The sequence below is a fragment of the Callorhinus ursinus genome, unplaced genomic scaffold, assembly GCF_003265705.2.
Source record: "Callorhinus ursinus isolate GAN/ISIS: 27379988/994484 unplaced genomic scaffold, GSC_fseal_2.0 scaffold81, whole genome shotgun sequence".
In the NCBI taxonomy this organism is placed as follows: Eukaryota; Metazoa; Chordata; class Mammalia; order Carnivora; family Otariidae; genus Callorhinus; species Callorhinus ursinus.
The window spans coordinates 2,066,754-2,087,959 of NW_027397143.1; the positions used below are offsets into that span (position 1 = coordinate 2,066,754).

The window sequence follows — 21,206 nt, forward strand, 5'->3', positions numbered from 1 at the left end:
TAAAGAACCCACTAAAAAACTATTAGATCTAATAAAGAAATTCAGTGAGATTGCAGGGCACAAGATCAATATAGAAAAATCAATTGTATTTCTATGAACAGTTTATCCTATGAATGAACTGGAAGTTAAGAATCTATCTATAACAGCATCAAAAAGAAGACAAAAAAACCTTAGTAATAAATTGAACCAAAGAAGTATAAAACATGCACAATGAAAACTACAAGACATTGTTGAAATAAATTAAAGATCCAAATAAAGACATCCCATGTTTATGGATCAAACTGTTAATATGTCGATACTCTAGATTCAATGTAATCCTATCAAAATCCCTGCTAAAAAACTCCTAAAATTGATATGGACATCCTCACCAACACTTGTTATTTCCTGTCTTTTGGGTTCTAGCCATTCTGACAGGTCAAAGGACCAGAAACAGCCAAAACAATCTTGGAGAAGAACGAAGTGGGACAACTTGCATTTCCCTACTTCAAAGTTTAATACAAAACTACAGTAATCAAGAGAGTGTGGCTCTGCCAGTGGGATAGACAAATCTATCAATGGAACAGAATGCAGAGTCCAGAAATGAACCCTTACATGTGGTCAGTTGGTTTCCAACAAGGGTAACAAGATGATTCAACAGAAAGGGAACAGTCTCTTCAGCAATGATGCTGAGACGACTGGATGTCCACAAGCAGAAGGATGAAGTTGGACTCCTACCTCACACCTTGCACAAAAGTCAACTGAAAATGGATCATAAGCCTAAAGGTAAGGGCTATCCTCAGAATGCAACACAGAGACAGATCTTTGTGACCTAATGGCAATGGTTTCTCAGATACAACACCAAAAGCACAGGCAACAAAAGGGAAAAAATAGATAAACTGGACCTCACCAAAATTAAAACCTTTTGTGCATCAAATGATACTGTCATGAAATTGACAAGACAACCCACAAAATGGGGGGGAAAAGTATTTGCAAACCATATATCTGATAACCCCGATAAGGGACTTGTATCCAGTATATATAAAGAACTCTCATAACTCAGTAATAAAAAGAAAAATAACTCAATTAAAAAATTAACAAAGGATATAAATAAGACATTTACCCCCAAGACATATATACCATATGAATCACCACTAAAAACATGATGAGGAGATGCTCAACATCATAGGTCATTAGGGAAATGCAAATCAAAACCACGAGATGACACTTCACATCCCCTGGGATGGTTACAATAAAAACAGATGATAACAAGTTTGGGGGAGGATGTAGAGAAATCAGAACCCTCACGCAGTGCTAGTTGGAATGTAAAAAAGGTGCAGCTGCTTTGGGAACCAGTCTGGCAGTTTCTCAAAATGTGCAACAGAGCTACCATAAGATTTAGCAATTCCACTCCTAGGTACATATCCAAGAAAAGTGACACATCCACCCATAACTTCCACAAGAATGCTCACAGCAGCATTTCTCATAACAGCTAAAAAGTAGGAACAATTCAGATGTCCATCAACTGATAAATGGACAAGCAGAACACAGCGTTCTATACAATGGATGATTATTCAGCCACTCAAAGGAATGGAGTACTGACATGTGCTACAAGATGGATGAATCTTGAAAACACTATGCTAATCAAATGAAGTCAGACACAAAGGACACATATTATATGATTCCATTGATAAGAAATGTCCAGGGGCGCCTGGGTGGCTCAGTCGTTAAGCGTTTGCCTTCGGCTCAGGTCATGATCCCAGGGTCCTGGGATCAAGCCCCGCATCGGGCTCCCTGCTCCGTGGGAAGCCTGCTCCTCCCTCTCCCACTCCCCCTGCTTGTGTTCCCTCTCTTGCTGTGTCTCTCTCTGTCAAATAAATAAATAAAATCTTAAAAAAAAAAAAGAAATGTCCAGAAGAGGCAAATCTACAGAGATAGAAAGTAGATTAGTGATTGCTCAGGACTGGGGCATGCGCTGAGGGGAGAGGATGAATCACAGAGACTGCTAATGGGGACGGCGCTTCTTTCTGGAGTGACAACAATGTTCTAAAATTTGATTGTTGTGATAGTTGCACAACTCTGTGCATATACTGAAAACCACCGAATTGTACACTTCAAAATGGGCAGTTTTGTTTTATTTTATTCGTTAGAAGTCATTTATTTTTTTGAGAAAGAGAGAGAACAAGCGGGGCTAAGGGCAGAGGGAGAAGCAGACTCCCCGCTGAGCGAGGAGCCCAACTCGGGGCTCGATCCCAGGACCCCGAGACCATGACCTGTTCTGAAGTCAGACGCTTAACTGACTGAGCCACCCAGGCGCCCCCAAATAGGCAATTTTAAATGTGAATCGCATCTTAACAAACCTGTTGGGTAGGCAGGGGGTGGGGGGGGACCAGGTGGCAGGTGGCGTTGGTCTGTGTGTGACGGCTCGCTAACCCTGGCTCTAGCATGTTGAGGGACAGATTTTCTTTTTTCAAAATTATTGATAATTTAGAGAAGTTATTGGTGGTGTCATGGGAACGTTTAGAGGATCGAATCTGGAGACACTGCTCTCCAGTTTGTTTCCTGATGTGGATTTCAGGGCATTTCAAGTTTTCTTGGTCAGAGCCTGATTTTAAACCCAACACTCAGTAACTGTTGCTGTTGACGTTGTGATTGTCAACACTGTCAACATTCTGAGCTTCGGATTATCTTTGACGTTGCCAACATTTCATGTCAAGTCAGAAAGAAGTTTAAATGCTTCTCCCATGTGTTCATCAGATTCACTCCCCTTCATTAAGTGGATTGTCAAACATTTCAAGAACCTCTCTGTTACATCCCTATGATATTTATCTCTTCTGCCTAATGAATGGCTGCTTTGGGTTTGATCTGAAACTTTTCTTGTTACAATTAAATTTCTGAAGTTGGAGTTACTTCTCCTGATTTCTTTACTCCCTTTCCCCTTTCGTTTTCTATTAATTTTTATCTGGATTTTTAAAAATACATAAATTTGAAAATGACAAAAGAAGGTACCTTTATCCATCTATCCAAATCAGAAGCCTGTCATTTCTCCCTTATTTTATTGGAGCGTTCCAGAACAACTTTTCAAAACTGCAGTGCAACTGGCACATTCAAGCTTCATCAACATCTCGGATAAACTTTCTGCATCCCATTTGCACTCAGATTTCTCTCCTGGTCTTTGAAAATTTATTTTAGCACCCCTTATATTTTGTAATACATATGTTGTGAGGCGTGGACAGCTTTTTAACAAGCAGACCATCTGGTTACACTTAGCCTTTTTAAAGAGACAGCCAAGTCGGATCTGTGTTTAAAGGAGCCCATCTGCAAGACAGACCCCAAAAGCAAACACAAAACTATCGTCAGTATGGAAGCAGTCGTGACCTCAGGTCCAGCTGAAGCTCCTTCCGTCCAGTGGTCTGAGAAGAATGAGCCACACACACAGCACATATTCCACGGCGACCCTGAGTGAGCTGGCGAGGCGGTGGGAGGAGTGAGTGTCTCTGGACGTTATTCCTGCACCTGGACAGCTATAGTAACTTAACTGTACGTGAAAGATACTGAGACCATGTAAACAAGCCAATAAATAGACCTCAAATGCAATTTCTCCTTAGCCAAAGCCACAAAGCACCCATTGCCACTCTAAAGGCAGTGACAGAGGCATATTGAAGGGAAAGGGGGGGTGAAAAAAGAAGTGATCTTTACTTTTGCAAATGTTATGAAAACACACGACCATGTGAACCCATGGCGAGGCCCCTCTTGGGGCCTCGTAATGGGCCCAGCGGAAGTGAGAGGCCCCGGAGCTTAGGCATCCTAAGCTTCATGGTAAATTCACCTCTGCTCCTCTCTCAAAACCGCCTGCAGGCTCCTGTGCTGCAGGATTCAGACGGGCTCTTCGTCAAAGGCCCTGCATGACCAGCTCCTACTCGCCCTTCCTGCTCCATGCACCTGGCCGCTGACTGCTCTCTGAACAGACCACGCCATCTCTCCTCCCTGCCTCTGGGAATGCCTCTGCTCCGGAAGCCCATCATCACTCTACTTCCTTCCCCCACACCCAGTGCGGTGGATGCAGGAAGAGACCCCCCCTCCAGGCTCTTGCTCCCAGTCCTCTCCAGGACATGCCCACAGCCAACGTGCGCTGCCCAGCCCAGAGTCGTGCCTCTTTCCTGGGGACAGCCACAGCCAACCCCTGGTCAAGGTTGAGCACAATGTCAGAGTTGTGCCGGCCCAGAGCTTTGGGTGGGGGGCCTGCTGAGCCCCATATTGTGGCCGTATTGCTATGCGATGCCTTGTTCTCCCCCCAGGTGGTGATCCTGCCAGAGCTCCCCAGGAAGATGGCCGCAGCTGCCGTCCCCATGCCCAAGTCACTGCCAGGCGTCCCTCCTGGGTCTCACCTCTCAGACGGACCCTTCCCTGCCTCCCTACTTCTGTGCACATCTCTGTTTGGGAGGATACCTCACTCCTTCCTCCCTCCCTCCCTCCCTTCCTGACACAGGCCTCTCGCTCTTAACCCACCGAAGGACTCCCAGACCTGCCTTCATGCCAGTGTGAACCCTTGTGAGGTGTGACAGAGGCTGCGACCCTCTGGATTGCCCCTTCTGTGCTCTGGGTAAGCGGTCAACGGCTCCACCATCATAAGGCTGGCACACGGTTGGAGAGCCTGGGGTCAGGCCAGCCTGGCTGCAGGCCACTGGTGATGCTGGTCATGTCCTTCCAGGCCATGGTTACCCCATCTCTCATCCCAAAGTGCCCCTCACTCAACCATGGAAGGGGAGAGAAGAGCCCATAGAAATGCTGGCTGGTGGCCCCCTAGCTGATGGTGCGGGGCGGGGGGCACTGGCAGACAAGGAAGAGGGCCCAGGTAAGGGGATGCTGTGGAATGAACGTCTGTGTCCTCTGCAAATTCATATGTGAAAGCCTAAAGCACCAATGTGATGGTATTAGAAGATGGGGGCCTTTGGGAGGTGATTGGGTCATGAGGGTAAAGCCCCTTATAAGACCATGAGAAAGACGATTCGGCAACCCCCACCAGAACCCAACCATGTTGGCACCCTGATCTCAGACTCCAGCCTCCAGAACTGTGAGAAATACAGACCTGCTGTTTAAGCCCCCAGTCTCTGGCATTTCTGTGACAACCGCCCGAGCTGACTAGGACACAGAGGGAGTGAGTGCTCCTGGCATCTCTGAAGGCTGAGACTGGGACCCAACCTCTAAGCCACTGCTGGTTGAGGGGCCAAGGACCAGGACGATGGAGGAGGCCAGAGAGTGGTCCCCTTGTCCCTATTGGACAGATCAGTCCCAAGTCTGGAAATGCGGAGCTGGGCCCAGGACAACTCAGAACATCCCACAGGCCCACAGTGTGACCACCTCCTCCACAGCCTCAGCTCCAAATGCACAGAGACAATATTCATGCATCATAGGAAACATGAAGCAAGGCAGAAGGAAGGGAAAATCACCCTTCATTCCACCGCTCAGAAGTCATCCTTCCAATATTTTGGTTTATTTCCTCCTGGATGACTGTGAGCATTTAACATTACCCCAAATGAACAATTGCATACTCTGATACCTCAGTGCCATTATTTAAAAGAACATGCTTAACGTTTTTAAAATGCTCTATGAACATACGTTTAAATGCCTACAAATATTTCATGCAACAGAGAGAGAGGCTTGAACATTTAAAAGCACGAAGTCGCTTGTCCTGAGTGAATTCTGAGCCCAAGGACAAGCTGACGGGGCTGCTTCGCGGGCTAAGTACCATGGACAGTGCTAACGCACCTGGGCAGGGGCCGGGAATTCTGCTGGGTTGCTCTGAGAGCCTGCTCTCTTTCAGGGAAGTGTGTGTTTAACAGTTCAGAACCACTGCCATCCTCAACCTTCCTCCACCCACCAGCATGTCCTGAGTGGGTACCACGTGCCAGGAACCTGAGCTGTGAGGGCCGGTGAGCTGGACACTTAGGTGACTTGCTAGAGGGAGAAAGGATGGCTCCAGGTCCCTCGTGAGGAAGGAGACCCAGGGCTCCAACTCCCAGGCCCAGATCCTGGGCTCTCCCTGTCACTATGCCTGCCCGCCCATTCTCAACTGTGCTGGGAAACAGGAAGCTTGACACAGGAGCATCTCGGGGCCTTTCCACAGGGCATGCATCTCTGAAACGGAAATCATGAAAACTGGGGGTGGGTGTTGCTTCCCCAAGATGCTGCATGCGAATGTGAGAGCATATGGAGGACTCTTTCCTGCCCACAGACACATGAGGCAGGAGCCATCTTTGACCCCCTCCCTGGGCCTGCATGCCGCCCTCTGCCCTGACTCTGGCTCACGCAGGGAGGGCAAGGTGAGCCCACCAGCCTGGCCTGCAGGGCAGAGGCACCTGGGAGCACCCTCTGTGCTGCGCCTGACCCTGCTCTAGAGTATCCAGGGCATGCCTGTTGCCAGCACCCTCAACAGGGTGGGACAGAAGCAGGCTATCACCATGGCCTCCTAGGGAGCCATGTGGAGTCACTGTGTCTTTTGTTTTCTGGATTCTGACCCTAAAGCGACTGCCCCTCTCAGGATTAGCCAATTTCTAGAGACAGTAAACAACTCCTGCAATTGCGTGATTTTTAAATGCAAACCAACCATTCCAGGGGTTACGATCCAAACACATCCTCTTGTCAGGCTCTCATACTCAGGGCCACCATCCCCTGCCCAAATCACCCCAGGGGCGGGCACCAGACGACTAAGGGCTCTGGCCCAGAACGCACTGACATCATTCACACTGGCCAATCCGAAGCCTGCTTACTCTGCCTCGCCTGTTCCTTTCTACAGAAACCACATCCGCCCCCACCCTTTGCCTCCTGGCCCACGCCGGGCCTTCCACGCATGGCTCCCTGCAGGCTTCCTTTCTGGGATCTGTGAGAAACAAACTGGTTTTCACTGGTAATCATCTTCTGGTCTGCTGGCCTCACTCCGCCTCAAATTTTATATTAATATGTTGTATTTCAAAACACCAGCCTTCCCCATCTCATCTGCCCTCTCTGGCCTTCCTCAGCAGGCTCCTGCTCTGCATGCTCTCCCATCTGGATTGCTCGTCTCACTTCCTCCTACCTTCTGGGCTTCAGCGGAGGTCACCGACAGGGAAGCCTCTCTGACCTTCCCAACAGGGCACTCATGACCTCACTACCTGTCTCGGCCACCTCTTCCCGCTCGCGGCTGACCCCCACCGATGGTGAGGCCTGAAGGAGGCAGAGGAGGCAGAGGGGGCCGACACATACAGTGGATGTGAATGAATGAATACTGTGGACCTGAGGTGGCCAAGCAGCCGGATGCGCAGGCCCACTGCTCGCTTCTTTGCCCAAGGTCAACACGCTTACCTCTCCCCTCTCAGCCAAGACCACCACAGGGGACGATGTGCTTGGGGTGAGCTGCTGCACAGTGTGCACAGTGAGGATCCCAGGCCAGCCACACTGTGTCCCGAGCCCGATCTCTGTCCACCCCCTGCCCAGGGCTGGGGCCCCACAGGGACAGCTGAAGTCTTCACAGCCCTCTTCCCCGAGATGTCCTGCTATTTCTCCAACCCAGCCAACCCCCCCGCTCCCTCCCCACTCCCCTCTCTCCTTGCCCCTGTGGCGTTTCTCCCAGGAAAGGGAAAGATAAGGGAGGGCTGCCGCCCAAATACAAAACTGCACGCAGTAATGAGTAACATATTGAAAGACACGAATGCACACAGGCAGAGGAGTCTGATAGGCCCCCAGGAGGAGCCCCTGCCTCTCCCTTTGCCCCTCCACCCACCGCCTCACACACCAAGAATTCCTGATGTGGGTCAGTTTTCGCCGTGCTCTGGCGAACCAAGGCAGGCTGAGCCCAGCTCTGCCCCCAACACATCCAGCAGAGCTCTGTTTTTTTAACAAATAAAATGTAATTGTCTTTACTGGGCTAAATGAACAAAGGATCCCACCACCAAAACGAATGAAGGGCAACGGCCAGCTCGGTGGTTTCTGTGAGGAGAAGCACTTTGGCTACATCTGTGCACCTTCCTCACCAGACCCTCCCCCCTGCCCCACAAGAGAAGTGGGGCAAACAGGCCAGAATTGCAGGCATTCCCTGGCCCACCTTCTCCCAGTGGCTGGGGTTCCTGCCAGGTAAAACCTGCCCTGCAACTCTGGGCGAGTACGCCTGGGCGAGGCTGCCTCCTGCTCCATCCACCTTCTCTCTGTGCAGGGCGGGATGCAAGAAGTGAGGACACAGGTGGGGGAGGAAGCCATGCTAAGCTAGTCTCAGCCCCCAGCTCAGTGTTTACTGAGCTCATCACGGAGCTTGTGGCAAAGGCTTCAAGGCCCCCGTTCCCTCCACCGAGCTCCTGTGGGGAGGAGGGCTACATGGTTAGTTCTGGCTTCATGAGGTCCCTGGCGTATTACTAACAACATCCCACCTCCAACTTCTAACAGTTCACGGAGTTGGGGGCCACGGCTCAATCACCTGGGCGCACCCTTAGAAATACCAATTCCCAGATCTTCCAACAAAAATCTGTAGGCAAATGTGCATAGCAGCACTATTCACAAATACCAAAAGGCGGAAACAATCCAAATGTCCCATGGATGAGCGGATAAACCAATTGTGGTCTAGCCCCACAGTGGAATATTATTCGGCCATAAAAAGGAACAAAACACTGATGCGTGCTACCATACGGATGAACCTTAAAAACCTTCGCTGAAAGCAGCCAGACACAAAAGGCCACGTACTGTACGATCCTGCTTCTCTGGGATCCCAGAATGGGCAAATCCACAGAGTCGGAAGGCAGACTAGCAGCTGCCAGGAGCTGGAGACAGGAGGGGAATGGGGAGTCACTGTTTAGTGGGGTCTCCTTTTGGGGTGAAAAGTTCTGCAACTACATAATAATGGCTGAAAGACAATGCAGGACATTGCACCTCCTTACTGCATGCAATAAAAAGCCACTGACTTGTGTAATGTGGTTAAAATGGCAAATATTGGGTCATGTGAATTTTGCCATAATTTAAAAAAAAACAAAAACCAAAAACAAAACAAAAACCAACGCAATCCCCGATCCTTACCTCAAACCAAAACCTGCAGGGGTGAGCCTGGAAATCTGTATTTTTAAGAAGGTGTACCAAGAACTAAAATCAGCCAGAATTTAAGACCTACATGGAGGAACCTCAGGCACAGACGACTTGGGGAACTTCGTAGGCCTGATGGTGGGGCACATGAGCTGGTGTGCACGTCCCACTCCCCACCCCCACACTGTCAGGTCTGCGGGGCTGGGCTGTCACCCAGGCTCAGGCTCATCTGCACAAGCCAGCCCCGAGCAGGTGATTGGCTGAAGAGCGGGCACGTGATCTCCTCTGAGCCTGTGAGAATCAAGCCCAGAGTTTTTGGCTAAAGGACACCAGTGAGAAAAGCCAGTCTTTTGTCAAGTTGCTGGACAGTGGGAAGTGGGTCTGGGTGGCTGGCAGGTGCCGGGAGCAGCCACGGAGCTGCCTCAAGGGACAAGTGTGCTCTCCAGGGGGCACACACGGAGGCCCCAGGGATGGAGAGGCTAAGCCTGATGCTGAGCCTAGGGACCCAGTGGCCAACAGCCCCCAATGCTGACCTTAAAGTGACCCAGTCACTCACAGTGTCCGTGGTGGGTACAGAAGGCTGCTCCTGAGAGGAGTGGATTCCCAAGCGGTGCGGGGGGCGGGAGGGGGGGCGGCGGTGCTTGAAGCACAGAGAGGAGTTTTGGGACACCAGGTTGGTTCCGACAGAGAACTAGTGCGCTGGAAGTAGAGGGGACAGAAATTCTGGAGTGTCAGGTGTGAAGAGTTATTAGAAAGGAAGCAGGGGTCCACGAGAAGGCCCCCGGCCCCTCCCCACCCACCGGTGCTGCAGTGCCTGTCCCTGGAGACCCGTGCATATCACACTGCCTGCCCATTGCTCCCACTCACCTTGCCGGGTGCACACATGGTCCCGTCCAAGGGGGGCCCCTTCTTGGTCTTGCAAAAGTAGGGGTTGTCAGGGTGGCTGCACCACAGCTGCTTGCAGGGGTCGAAGGTCCGGAACTGAAAGACAGCACTGTAGCTCGGCCAGCTGCCTCCCACTCTGGGGACCCTCCAGGGGCCCGCCCTGTCCCCCCAGGGTCCTCTTGGACGGGGCAGAGTCAGGCACAGCTTGGCTGCCCAGGACAGGCCTGTGTGGTGCCCTGAGCCCCGTGTGATTCTGTGGCCGTGACAACCTCCAGCATGCAGTGGCTGCTTCCTGCCCCTGCAGCGACTGCCCCCCCCGCCCAGCCTCCAGGCTTTGACCCCTGCACCTGTCATGGAGCCTGGACAGAGAGCTGGGAGCCCGGACAGACAGCTGTCAGGAAGGCTGGGTGGGCATCCCTCTGGCCCCGGTAGGAGTGGCGGGGAGGGGCTGTCACTGCAGGGCCCCACGGGCACCTACTGTCCCCCTGCTGAGGACTCCACCTCCTAAAGCCCTCCCCTCTGCCCTTCTCTTGCTTCAGCCTTGGCCTCTGTTTCCTGGACCCCAGTCACCTCTTCTCTGGCCTTTCTGCTTGCTGTCCTTCCTCCAGGATGTCCCTGAGGGATGCAGCTGAAACTCAGACCTGGCTATGCCACTCCCCTCTTGAAACATTTCTAGAGCTCCCCGCTGCAATGAGAATCAAGCCCACCAAGCTCGTTAGGCAGCCACACAAGAGCTTAGAGCACCTGCATCAGTCCCAGAGTCCACCACTTGCTCGCTGTGGCCTTAGGCATGTCACCTAAGTGCTCAGTTTCCTCATCTGTAAAACGGGAATACTTTGCTTGCTTCCTTCCTGCGGCTGAGAGGAGCATCAGGTCAGACGCTAACACACTAGTGCTCTTGCCACGCTGCCTTGGACAGGGTGGGCCCTAAGCAGCAGACACAGTCCGTTCTGATGAGTGGGGTTCCCGCCGAGGGCTCTGCCCTAGCACCAGACCCCAGAAACGACTGGTTGCTCCTCTGCATGCTATGTGCCCTCACCTCTAGGCCTTTGCACATGTGATTCCTGCCTTCTGGAATGTCCTCTCCTCCCACTTAGCCTTTACACCTCACTTCTTTCTCAGGGAAGCCCTCCCGAATGCTGCAGGCAACACAGGGGCCTCACCAGCACTCCTCCCGCCATCCCTTGCGGTCCCCTGGTCACAGGCCTCGTCACCAGGGCAATGTCTGGTCTGGCCAGGTGGGCACTGGGTGCCGAGTGGGAGGGAGCCAGCGGGTGCAGAGGGAGAGACTGCCACTCTGGAGGCCTGCTCCAGCCCGCCCTCAGGAGCCACCCAACACCCGTCACCTCCTGAGAAGCCAGCCAGACAGGGCAGGAGCACCCAGGGGTGCTCGGACACTCACCGCCGTGCACATCATGTAGCCCAGGCCGAAGTCGAAGCGGCACTGCTCGTTCATGGAGTAGTGCAGCCCTGGAAGCTGGGGCAGCGCCGGCCAGTCGTGGGCAAAGGGGTCGTCCCGCAGGCAGTCATAGGAGCTGGGGGGAACACACGGGGGCGCCACACGCAGCCTTCAGCGGGCAGCTGCGGCCCCTTCCGGAGCCATGGTGGGGGGCCCGTCTGCACCTTCAGCCCTCAGCCGTGCTGCCTCAGTTTCCCTGCTGCATCTTTTTTCCTTGGTAAGCTCCCCGGGCATCCCATTAAAGGTACAGCTTCTGTGCCCACTTTCCATTCAGGGACTAGCCCCCTGACAACGGGACCTCCCCCACCACGCGCACACTGACCCGCGCTGCTCTGCCTTCCCTCCCCTGCACCTTGGGCTGGAGGACTGAAGTCTGAGGCCTCGGGCGGGACAAAGGCACACAGGGGGGGTGGGGGTGGGGAGGGTGTGCACCCGTCCTCCTAGAGCTGAGCCCAGCGCTGCGGGGTCGTCCTGCCGACACCGGGGGTACTCACTGCAGGTAGCGGCTCAGCTCCTGCTGGCTGCAGCGGGACCAGTGGAAGCGGTGGAAGGCGGCCTGCACCAGGGGCGCCATGATGCTGCCCAGCCGCACCTCGTCGCCACAGCGGTTGCCCTGCCCATCGTGCTCCATGCCCAGCCTGTGCGGGGCGGGGCAAGGCAGCCGCACTGACCTGGCAGCCGGGGGGCCGCCCCAGCCTCCCCCAGCGACTCCCCGGGGGTTTCGCTGGTCTGCCCTGAGCCAGGTTTTCCACCAGCTCGATTCTTAAAGCCAGGGGCGCGGGGGAGACCGGGTCCGGAGGCCGCCCCTCGACATCCTGCCCACGAGGGGGCGCTGTTTCTTGAGCAGGCAGCGGAGGCCGGCGCAACCTCCGCTGGAGCCTCCACGTACTCAGCCCGTGTGGGCTCAAGTTCCTGCACGGACCCAGCGGCCCTGCGGAGTTTCCCCCAAATTCGGGGGGTGCCTCGGGGCTGCATACCTGGGTGGAGTTGTGGCTTCCCCGCCTCCGGCTCTCTAATTCCGGGCAGGGCTCCCTCAGCGCCCCAGTTATTGGTGTGTAAAAGGGGGTAAGGAGGCCCCCTGCCCAGGGGCTTGCATGGCATAATGCCTGGGAGTCTCCCAGCACCCGCATGGACCTTTGATTTGTTCCCTCAGCACAATGTGGACCTCAGGCCGGCCCTGTGCAGTGCTGGGGTCAGAACTTCCCAGGTGCTTTTCACAGAGGGCGTGTCCCCCCCCTCCCCTCCCCAGGGCACAGAGGGCCCCGATCTTCCCCACGCGACAAGGACAGCGAAACCACTTACACGTGGCCGGTCTCGTGGGCCACCACGAATGCTGAGGAGAAGCCATCCTCGTGGTTCAGGGTGCAGCTGCGGACGGGGTGGCACATCCCAGTGACAGGAGCATAGCCTGGGAGGAGACAAAGGGCGACTCTAGCTCCGGGCCTGAATCAGGGGGATGCCCGGGCCCCAATGCCCCCCACCATCCCCAGAGCAAAGGAGCCAAACCAGCTGCCCCACGCTGACACAGCTCAGGTGACATGCGCCCCAGGCAGCCGGCCTCAGCCGTGCCCGTCACTGTCCACGCTGCAGCGGGGGTCAGTTTCCCAGGTACAGGTCTCCAGTGCTAGAGCTCCCTGCCGCCTTGGCAGCTTCCTGCCTGCTCTTCTCTTTCCTGCCCCCTCCCATCTTCGCACTTCACTGAGTGACCTTCTGGCCCCCCAGCAACACATGCCTTCCACACCTCCTCCCCCTGCTCTAGGAACCCTGGTCCCTGAGCCCACTCCCCCTCAGGAGGGCCGTCCCTGGGTCCCCCGTGGCTTCTCCCTGTCCTGTGAGACCCCAGCTAGGCCCATTTCCATGGCACACACAGGGAGCAGTGAGGATGGACCCCCGACGCTGCTCAAGGGCAGAGCCCAGGGACGAGAGCGAGCAGGCCAAACTGCCCTGCTGTCATGCAGCCGGGACTGGCCGAGAGGATGGAGGGGTAGGCCAGCTGCAGACAACAAGGCCCTCCGAGCGCTCAGCCCGTGAACCTGTACTCTGGCTGAGGAGAGTCTGAGCCATGTTCCTCCTGAAGTGTTCCCCTCTTCCAGGGGTCTGTGGGGAAGGAGCCCGACCCAGGCAAGGTGCCCCAGAGGCGGAGGGTGGGGAGGGGTGGCTGCAGCAGGCCACATCCCCCTGACATAGATGCCCAAGGCCCCCCCTGCCCTCAGCCAGCCCAGCCCCATCCCCACTCAAGTGGCTTAGAAAGAGCCACTGAATTCACATGTAATAGTGAGGGCACACAGTGTGTTTTCCAACCCAGTTACATTGTGCAGCTCAAAGAAGCAGTCAGGAAATGGAGACACGCAGGGATCAAGGGGAGGACTGAGGAATGAGCTAGAACAGCTCAAGCAGGGGGGCCAGAAGGCCTGCAGGTGGCCGGCCTGTGGAACAGCTGAATCCTCAGGGTGGGCTGAATCTGATCAGAGGGTGGGGCTGTTCTTCAGATGTCTCCAGCCTTAGAGGACAGCATTCCCATGGGTGAGGAGGGGGAGGGGGACGTGACCCTGAGACCGCACCTACCACTGAGGAAAACCAGGGAATGGGGCCTAGCCACTTGCCCCTGGATAAGATAAAGAAGGGCGAACAGAGCTGTGTGGGGGGGGGGGTCTGCTAAGACACCACCTAGAGGCCCACCAAGCAAGGAGCCTCTGCCCTTGGAACCCTGACCTAGCCTCACTCCTCACAGACCCCACGGGGCGATCCCAAGGCAATTCATTCAAAGGAAAGAGTAGAGAAGAAAAGAAGGAGGGCCTGATGACCCGGAGTGTGCTGGTGTTAGACTTGTTTGTAAAATCATCATAATCAAACCACTGTCTTTTTCCCCTTGTAATAAACAGGAAAATCTGTATCTTTTTAAAAAAAGATTTTATTTATTTATTTGAGAGAGAGAGAGAATGAGAAAGAGAGAGAGAGATAGCATGAGTGGGGGGAGAGTCAGAGGGAGAAGCAGACTCCCCGCCGAGCAGGGAGCCCGATGCGGGACTCGATCCCGGGACTCCAGGATCATGACCTGAGCCAAAGGCAGTTGCTTAACCAACTGAGCCGCCCAGGCACCCAGGAAAATCTGTATCTTAAAGTATTTTTTGCTCTGCAGATTTTAAGATGATTGTTCTGGAATCAGTGTCCCAGAGCCAAACTTTGAGATCTTCTCTTTGTTCGTTGTATGCAAAGACTGCATGTGCCTATTCACACTTCCTAGCATATTGCATGGGTCTTTATGATCTGAAGGTTTGCAAAAATATCTTTATATTTTTCTTTATGCCCTTCCAGCTTATTTTATTTTGCTATTGCTCTTTTGTTTCTGGAAATCTTATTAGATAGATATTGTACCTCTTGGGTTGAGCCTCTATGTCTTCGTTCTCTTATTTTAACCTTTTTGGATGCCCTTGACTTTTTTAAAGATTTTATTGTTATTTATTTATCTATTTATTTATTTAGAGAGCATGCACAAGCCGGGGGAGGAGCAAAAGAGGAAGGAGAGAGAGAATCTCAAGCAGACTCCACAATGAGCGCAGAGATCATGACCCTAAGATTGTGACCTGAGCTGAAATCAAGAGTCAGACACTTAACCCACTGAGCCACCCAGGAGCCCCTGTCCTTGACTTTTTATTTCAGCTTCTGAATTTTCTATTTTACCCATTATATCTTTAGTTTCATAAAGATTCTTTGCTGTTCTCTAATTCTTCCTAGCAACCCGTGCTGGGTTTATGGGATGTATCTTCTCAAACATTCTGGGAACTATTACTTTTTTTTAAAAGTTCTTCTCCAGTCTCTAAATTATCTCTGTCTCCTCTAGAATCAGTTCTCTGATTTTGTTTTGCATCTTGGTCTTTGCCAGAGAAATGTTTTGTTGACATCAACTGATCTGGCCTCTGGTCAGGGTCACTCAGGAAGTCTCCCTAGTTATGCAGATATGAGCAAGTGGGCAGCAGAGAGAAGCCAAAGGTCAAAAGAGTGGAGGAAGATGCAGGGCAGTAGGTATAAAAATTCATGGAAGGAAGTGGTGGGTGTAATGAGCGTGTACATTATATAAGTATACTCATTTACATAAAAAGGATCACTAGAATGATCAACCAGAAACTAATAAAAATGACTATCTGTAGAAAATGGGAATGGGGTAAAATGGGTCTACTCTTCTGAATATATAGTTTATATGGTTTTTTAAAGCTCTTTCTTTTGAAGTATGATATACATCCATGAAAATGCACAAGTCATAGGATACAACAAGTGAATCATCACAAAAGGATCACACCTACGTAGCAGTCTCCCCAGTTAAGAAATATAACCGTACCAGCACCACAGAAGCCCCTTCTTGCTGCTTCCAATCATGACATCCTCTCTCAAAATAGGAGGAAATATTTGCAAGTTGTATATCTGATAAGGGGTTAATATTCAAAATATATAAGGAACTCAAACAACTCAATAGCAAAAACAAACAAACAACACAATTTAAAAATGGGTAGAGGACCCGAATAGACATTTTTCCAAAGAAGACATCCAGATGGCCAACAGGTACATGAAAAGATGCTCAACATCACTCACCATCAGGGAAATGCAAGTCAAAAACACAATGAGGTATCACTCCACATCTGTTAGAATAGCTAGTATCAAAAAGACTAAGAAATAACAAGTGTTGGTGTGGAACTGGGACCCTTGTGCATTGTTGGTGGGACTGTAAATTGGTACAGCCACTGTGGAAAACAGTATGGAGGTTCCTTGAAAAATTTAAAAATAGAACTATCTTTAACTATAGAACTATGATCCAGAAATTCTACTTCAGGGTATTTATCTGAAGGAAACACAAACCTAACTCAAAAGCCATCTACAGCCCCCATGTTCATTGCAGCATTATTTATGATAGCCAAGATGTGGAAACAACCTAAGTGTCCATCAGTGGATGAATGGATAAAGAAGATGTGGTGTGTACACACACTGGAATATTATTCAGCCATAAAAGGGAAATTCTGCTGTTCACAACATGGACGGAACTTGAGGGCATTATGCTAATTGAAATAAGTCAGGCAGAGAACGACAAACACCCTGTGATCTCACTTATATGTGGAATCCAAAAATAAATAAATAAAGCCAAACTCATAGATACAGAAGCAGTGGGTAGGGGGTGGGCAAAATGAGGGAAGGTGGTCAAAAGGTATAAACCTCTAGTTATAGGATCTGAGGATGTAATGTACAGCATGGAAACAGTAGTTCATAATACTGTATTGTGTATTTGAAAGTTGCTAGGAGAGTAGATCTTAAAAGTTCTCATCACAAGAAAAAAACCTTGTAACAATGTGTGGTGATGGATATTAACTAGACTTGTGATCATTTCAGGATATAGCCTGTCATTATGTTGCACACCTGAAACTAATATAATGACATATGTCAATTATATCTCAATGAAAAAAATTAAGTTAAAAAAGGAGGGGTGTCAAGCTTCATTTTTTTCCCCCGATTTGGATATTTGCCTGACCTGACCATTTGACCATTTCAACCATTTGTTGGAAAGACCATCTTTCCCCTCCACTTCACAATAAATCAAGCGTCCACCCATGCGTGAGTTCAAGTCTGGACTCTGTGTTCTCATGATTCATTTGTCAACACTTGCATCAAAATACACTCTTCAACTACTGTATTTCTGGGAGCACTGAATACTTTGCTCATCTTCTCCAGTTGTTCTTGACTGCTCTTGGCCCACTGAATTTCTGGACGAATATTAGAATCAACTTGTCAATATCTCCAACTATTCTGCTGGATCTGAACTTGTTCTGGAGTGCACTTGCATTCTCTTGCAGGTCAGTTTGGAGAAAATTGATTTCTTTACAATAGCGAGTCTCCCTATCCATTAGCATGGCACATCGCTTCATTGATTTTGTCTTTTATAAATTCTGTATGTGTGTTTTACAGTTTTGGGGTCTAGATCTTGGATATCTTTTGTTAAACTTATTCCTAGGTGTTTGCTATTTTTTATTCTTTTATTATTCTAAGTGGTAGTAGTTTTCAAATTTTAATTTTTTGCTGTTAGAATACAGAAATTCAATTGATTTTTATATATTGACATTATATCCAGGAAATTATTCAATAATGCTAATGACTTATTTGTAGATTCTTTTGAGTTTTCTATGTACACAGCATATTATTTTCAAATGAGAGTTTGATTTCTTCCTTTCTGACCCTTATTTTTATTTTTTTCTTGCCTTATTTCACTGGCTGGGACCTCCGCTACAATGTTGAATTGAAGTGGTGATAGCAAGTATTCTTGACCCATTCTCAGGTCTAGAGGAAATCCTTTCAACATTTCACCAGTATATATGATGTTTGCTAGAGCTTTTTTTTTTTTCTGGTAAGTATCCTTTATTACATTTAGAACATTTTCTTCTATTCCTAGTTCAATAAGACATTTGATCATAAATGGATATTAATTTTTGTCAAATACTTTTTCTTGATCAATTGAGATGATTCCACAAGCTTTTCTCCTTTGTTCTATTAATTTGGTGAATTACAATGATTGATTTTCATATGCTAAATCTTGCATTCCTAGGATAAGCCCAAATTCATTGTCTTATAGTGCTTTTTATGTGTAGCACTGGATTTGATTTGCTAATATTTTATTTGGGATTTTGTATATATATTCATGGGAGAGACTGGCCTATAACTTTGTTTTTGTAATGTCCATCTCGGATTTTGGTATTAATGTTAGCAGGTCTCATAAAATCAGTTGGAAAAATGTTCCTCTCTTTCCATTCTGTGAGAGATTGTGTATGATTGATATTATTCTTCCTTAAAAATTAGGAAAAATTCTCTGGTGAAGCGATCAAGTCCTGGAGTTTACTTTGAAGGGGAGGCTTTTTTTTTTTTAATTTTTTTATTGTTATGTTAATCCCCATATATTACATCATTAGTTTTTGATGCAGTGTTCCATGATTCATTGTTTGTTCATAACACCCAGTGCTCCATGCAGAACGTGCCCTCCTCAATACCCATCACCAGGCTAACCCATCCCCCCACCCCCTACCCTCTAGAACCCTCAGTTTGTTTTTCAGAGTCCATCATCTCTCATGGTTCGTCTCCCCCTCTGACATACTCCCCTTTTCTTCCTCTCCTGTTATCTTCTTCTTTTCCTTTTTTCTTAAAATATGTTGCGTTATTTGTTTCAGAAGTACAGATCTGTGATTCAACAGTCTTGCACAATTCACAGCGCTCACCGTAGCACATACCCTCCCCAATGTCTATCACCCAGCCACCCCATCCCTCCCACCCCCAACGCTTTCAGTAACACTCAGTTTGTTTCCTGAGATTAAGAATTCCTCATATCAGTGAGGTCATATGATACATGTCTTTCTCTGATTGACTTATTTCACTCAGCATAACACCCTCGAGGTCCATCCATGTCGTTGCAAATGGCAAGATCTCATTCCTTTTGATGGCTGCATAATATTCCATTGTGTATATATACCACATCTTCTTTATCCATTCATCTGTCGATGGGCATCTTGGCTCTTTCCACAGTTTGGCTATTGTGGACATTGCTGCTATAAACATTGGGGTACACGTACTGAAGGGGAGGCTTTTAATCATAAAGTCAGTATCTTTAGTTGATATGAGACTACTGAGATCCTTTTTTTCCCCAGATTTTATGTTTTGTCAAAGAATTTATACCTTTCATCTAAATTTATCAATATAATGATGTTCAAAATACCTTCTCATTATCTTATTACCTTTTTTTAAAGTAAGATTTGTAATTATATCCCTTTTATATTCCTATTCTTAGTAAATCTGTATTTTCTTTCTTTCTTTCTTTAAACTAGCATGGCTGGGGGCATTCCGGTTCTAATTTATGTTTTTCAAAGAACCAAATTTTGATTTTACTGATTTTCTTTACAACTGTTTTCCATCTCAACAATCCTGCTCTTACATGTATAATTTCCTTCCTTTCACTTTTGTTGAGTTTAGTTAGCTGTTCTTTCTTGAATTTCTTGAGATAGATGTTTCTATGATTGACTCTCCAGCCCTTTTGGTTGATTGGTTGATCTGGTTTAGCCATTTTGGTTGATGTGGTTGACTGGTAAATTGATAAGGTTATAAATACAATTTAATCATTATGTTAGCTACAGCCACAAGTTTTGATATGTAGTATTGTCATTATTATTTGGTTTAAAAATATATTCTAATTTCTACTGTTACTTCTTTGAACCACAGATTACTGATGAGTATACTGTTTAATTTTCAAGCATTCATAGTTTTTCGAGTTCTTTTTCTTTTCCAGTGTGTGGTTTTGATCTTCTGTATTTTGTTGAGATTTCCCTATGGCCCCGCTTAGTATGGTTTCGTGTTGCACTCATCAAGAGTGCGTATTCCTCAGTTGTTTGGAGTAGTATTCTATAATTCATTAGGTCATTTTTTCATTCAAGTCTTCTGTATCCTTAACAATGTTCTTGTCTGTTGTTCTATCACTTACTAAGAATATGTTACAATTTTCAATTATAATCGTAGGCCTTGTCAATTTCTCCTTTTAGATCCGTCAGTTTTATACAGTTTGAATTTTTAAGTGCAATCCTTTAATTTCTAAAGATGGAAAATTTATTCAAATTTGTTTTTTAAAAATTGGGGGACGCAAACAACTCCGCCTTGGATCCTGTCTGGTCTTGGGGCTGCCAGCCCCAGGCTCTACCCATTTCACCACCTTTGACCTTTGCTGTCCCCCCAAGGGATGCAGTTTCCTGGGGGAAATGGCAGAGGCCCCGGTGGTCTTCGATGAGCTGGGAGGTCACTAGTACTTACTCAGCCCCTCACTGGCTAAGGCAGCCACAGCCTCTCTCTGCCCTGACACCCTCCCCAGTCTGGACCAAGGCTGCTGGGGACCCTTGCAAGGGCCAGTGGCTCATGCCCAGCCTCCCTCCTTTCTGTGCCCCTGCAGAGCTGAGGCTCACCTTGCATGCCCGAAGGCCCGAAGTCCTGCCGCGTGAGGAAGATGGCGTGATCATGGTACTCATCGTGACCTGTGTCTGGCTTCTGCTGGAGGTAAGCCCAGCGGCAGACGTTCTCCAGGCTCTGAGAGGGGTTCCCGATCTCAATGAGGCTCATGGACTGCGGGGGGGAGGGGGAGGGCAGGAGAGACGGAAGTGAGGGGTTAGCGTCAGGCTGACTGGACGGGAGCTGAGCAAGCTGTAGGGCTCACAGACCCCCTCTGCTGGGGCCCTGGTCCACATGGTGCTGAGTCTGGTCCCCCTCAGGACGCTACTCCCCTTGGCTCACTCTTCTGAGTGGAGGGAAGGCTCCCCAGGCACACACACCTATGTGAGTGTCCACACGAAGCCACGGCCCACTTCTCAGGTGAGACGTGGAAGCCAAGCTCCGAGGCCATCCGAGGCCTCACACAGTCCATCCCGCCTCGCCCACTTCCAGGGGCCCCTGCGGTGGTCCTGGGCAGGAGGCAAATGCAACGCGGACCTCATGCTGAAGAGCTCACAGTTCTGGCAGGGTCCTGGGCAGGGGAGACGGAACTCCCAATGTGGTAGGCAAGCCCAGAGAAGGGGACGGGAGCCCTGTTTCTCCATTTGAAGGTCTTGCAGACAACAGCACAAACACCATGGAGGAGAAAAACTGCAGCAGATAGAGCAGAGGACCCACATACAGAACAGGGGCATAGCGATAATTCTCTCAGGAACCACAGGTGGGAAGCCACTGGAAGCCCCACGTCCCATTTGTATCATGACGCATACCCGAGAGCAGCGCTGGCTGTGGGATGGGCAGCATGGCAGCCCACTCTGCACCATGGTGCTGGCATTCCCTCTCTCGTTCA

At 49.6% G+C, this 21,206-nt stretch overlaps 1 protein-coding gene across 1 annotated transcript in view; it reads right to left on the reverse strand.

The window, feature by feature from the left end:
• The window catches only part of ADAMTS2 (ADAM metallopeptidase with thrombospondin type 1 motif 2), a 224,122-nt gene that overhangs the window by 33,970 nt on the left and 168,946 nt on the right, over positions 1-21,206 (reverse strand). Inside the window, exons 6-10 of the mRNA XM_025862620.2 lie at positions 20,335-20,491; positions 12,665-12,770; positions 11,857-12,000; positions 11,306-11,438; positions 9,886-9,999 (exon numbers count right to left, since the gene is read on the reverse strand). Coding sequence (XP_025718405.1) covers positions 9,886-9,999; positions 11,306-11,438; positions 11,857-12,000; positions 12,665-12,770; positions 20,335-20,491 — 654 coding nt within the window. The remainder of the gene's footprint in view (positions 1-9,885; positions 10,000-11,305; positions 11,439-11,856; positions 12,001-12,664; positions 12,771-20,334; positions 20,492-21,206) is intronic.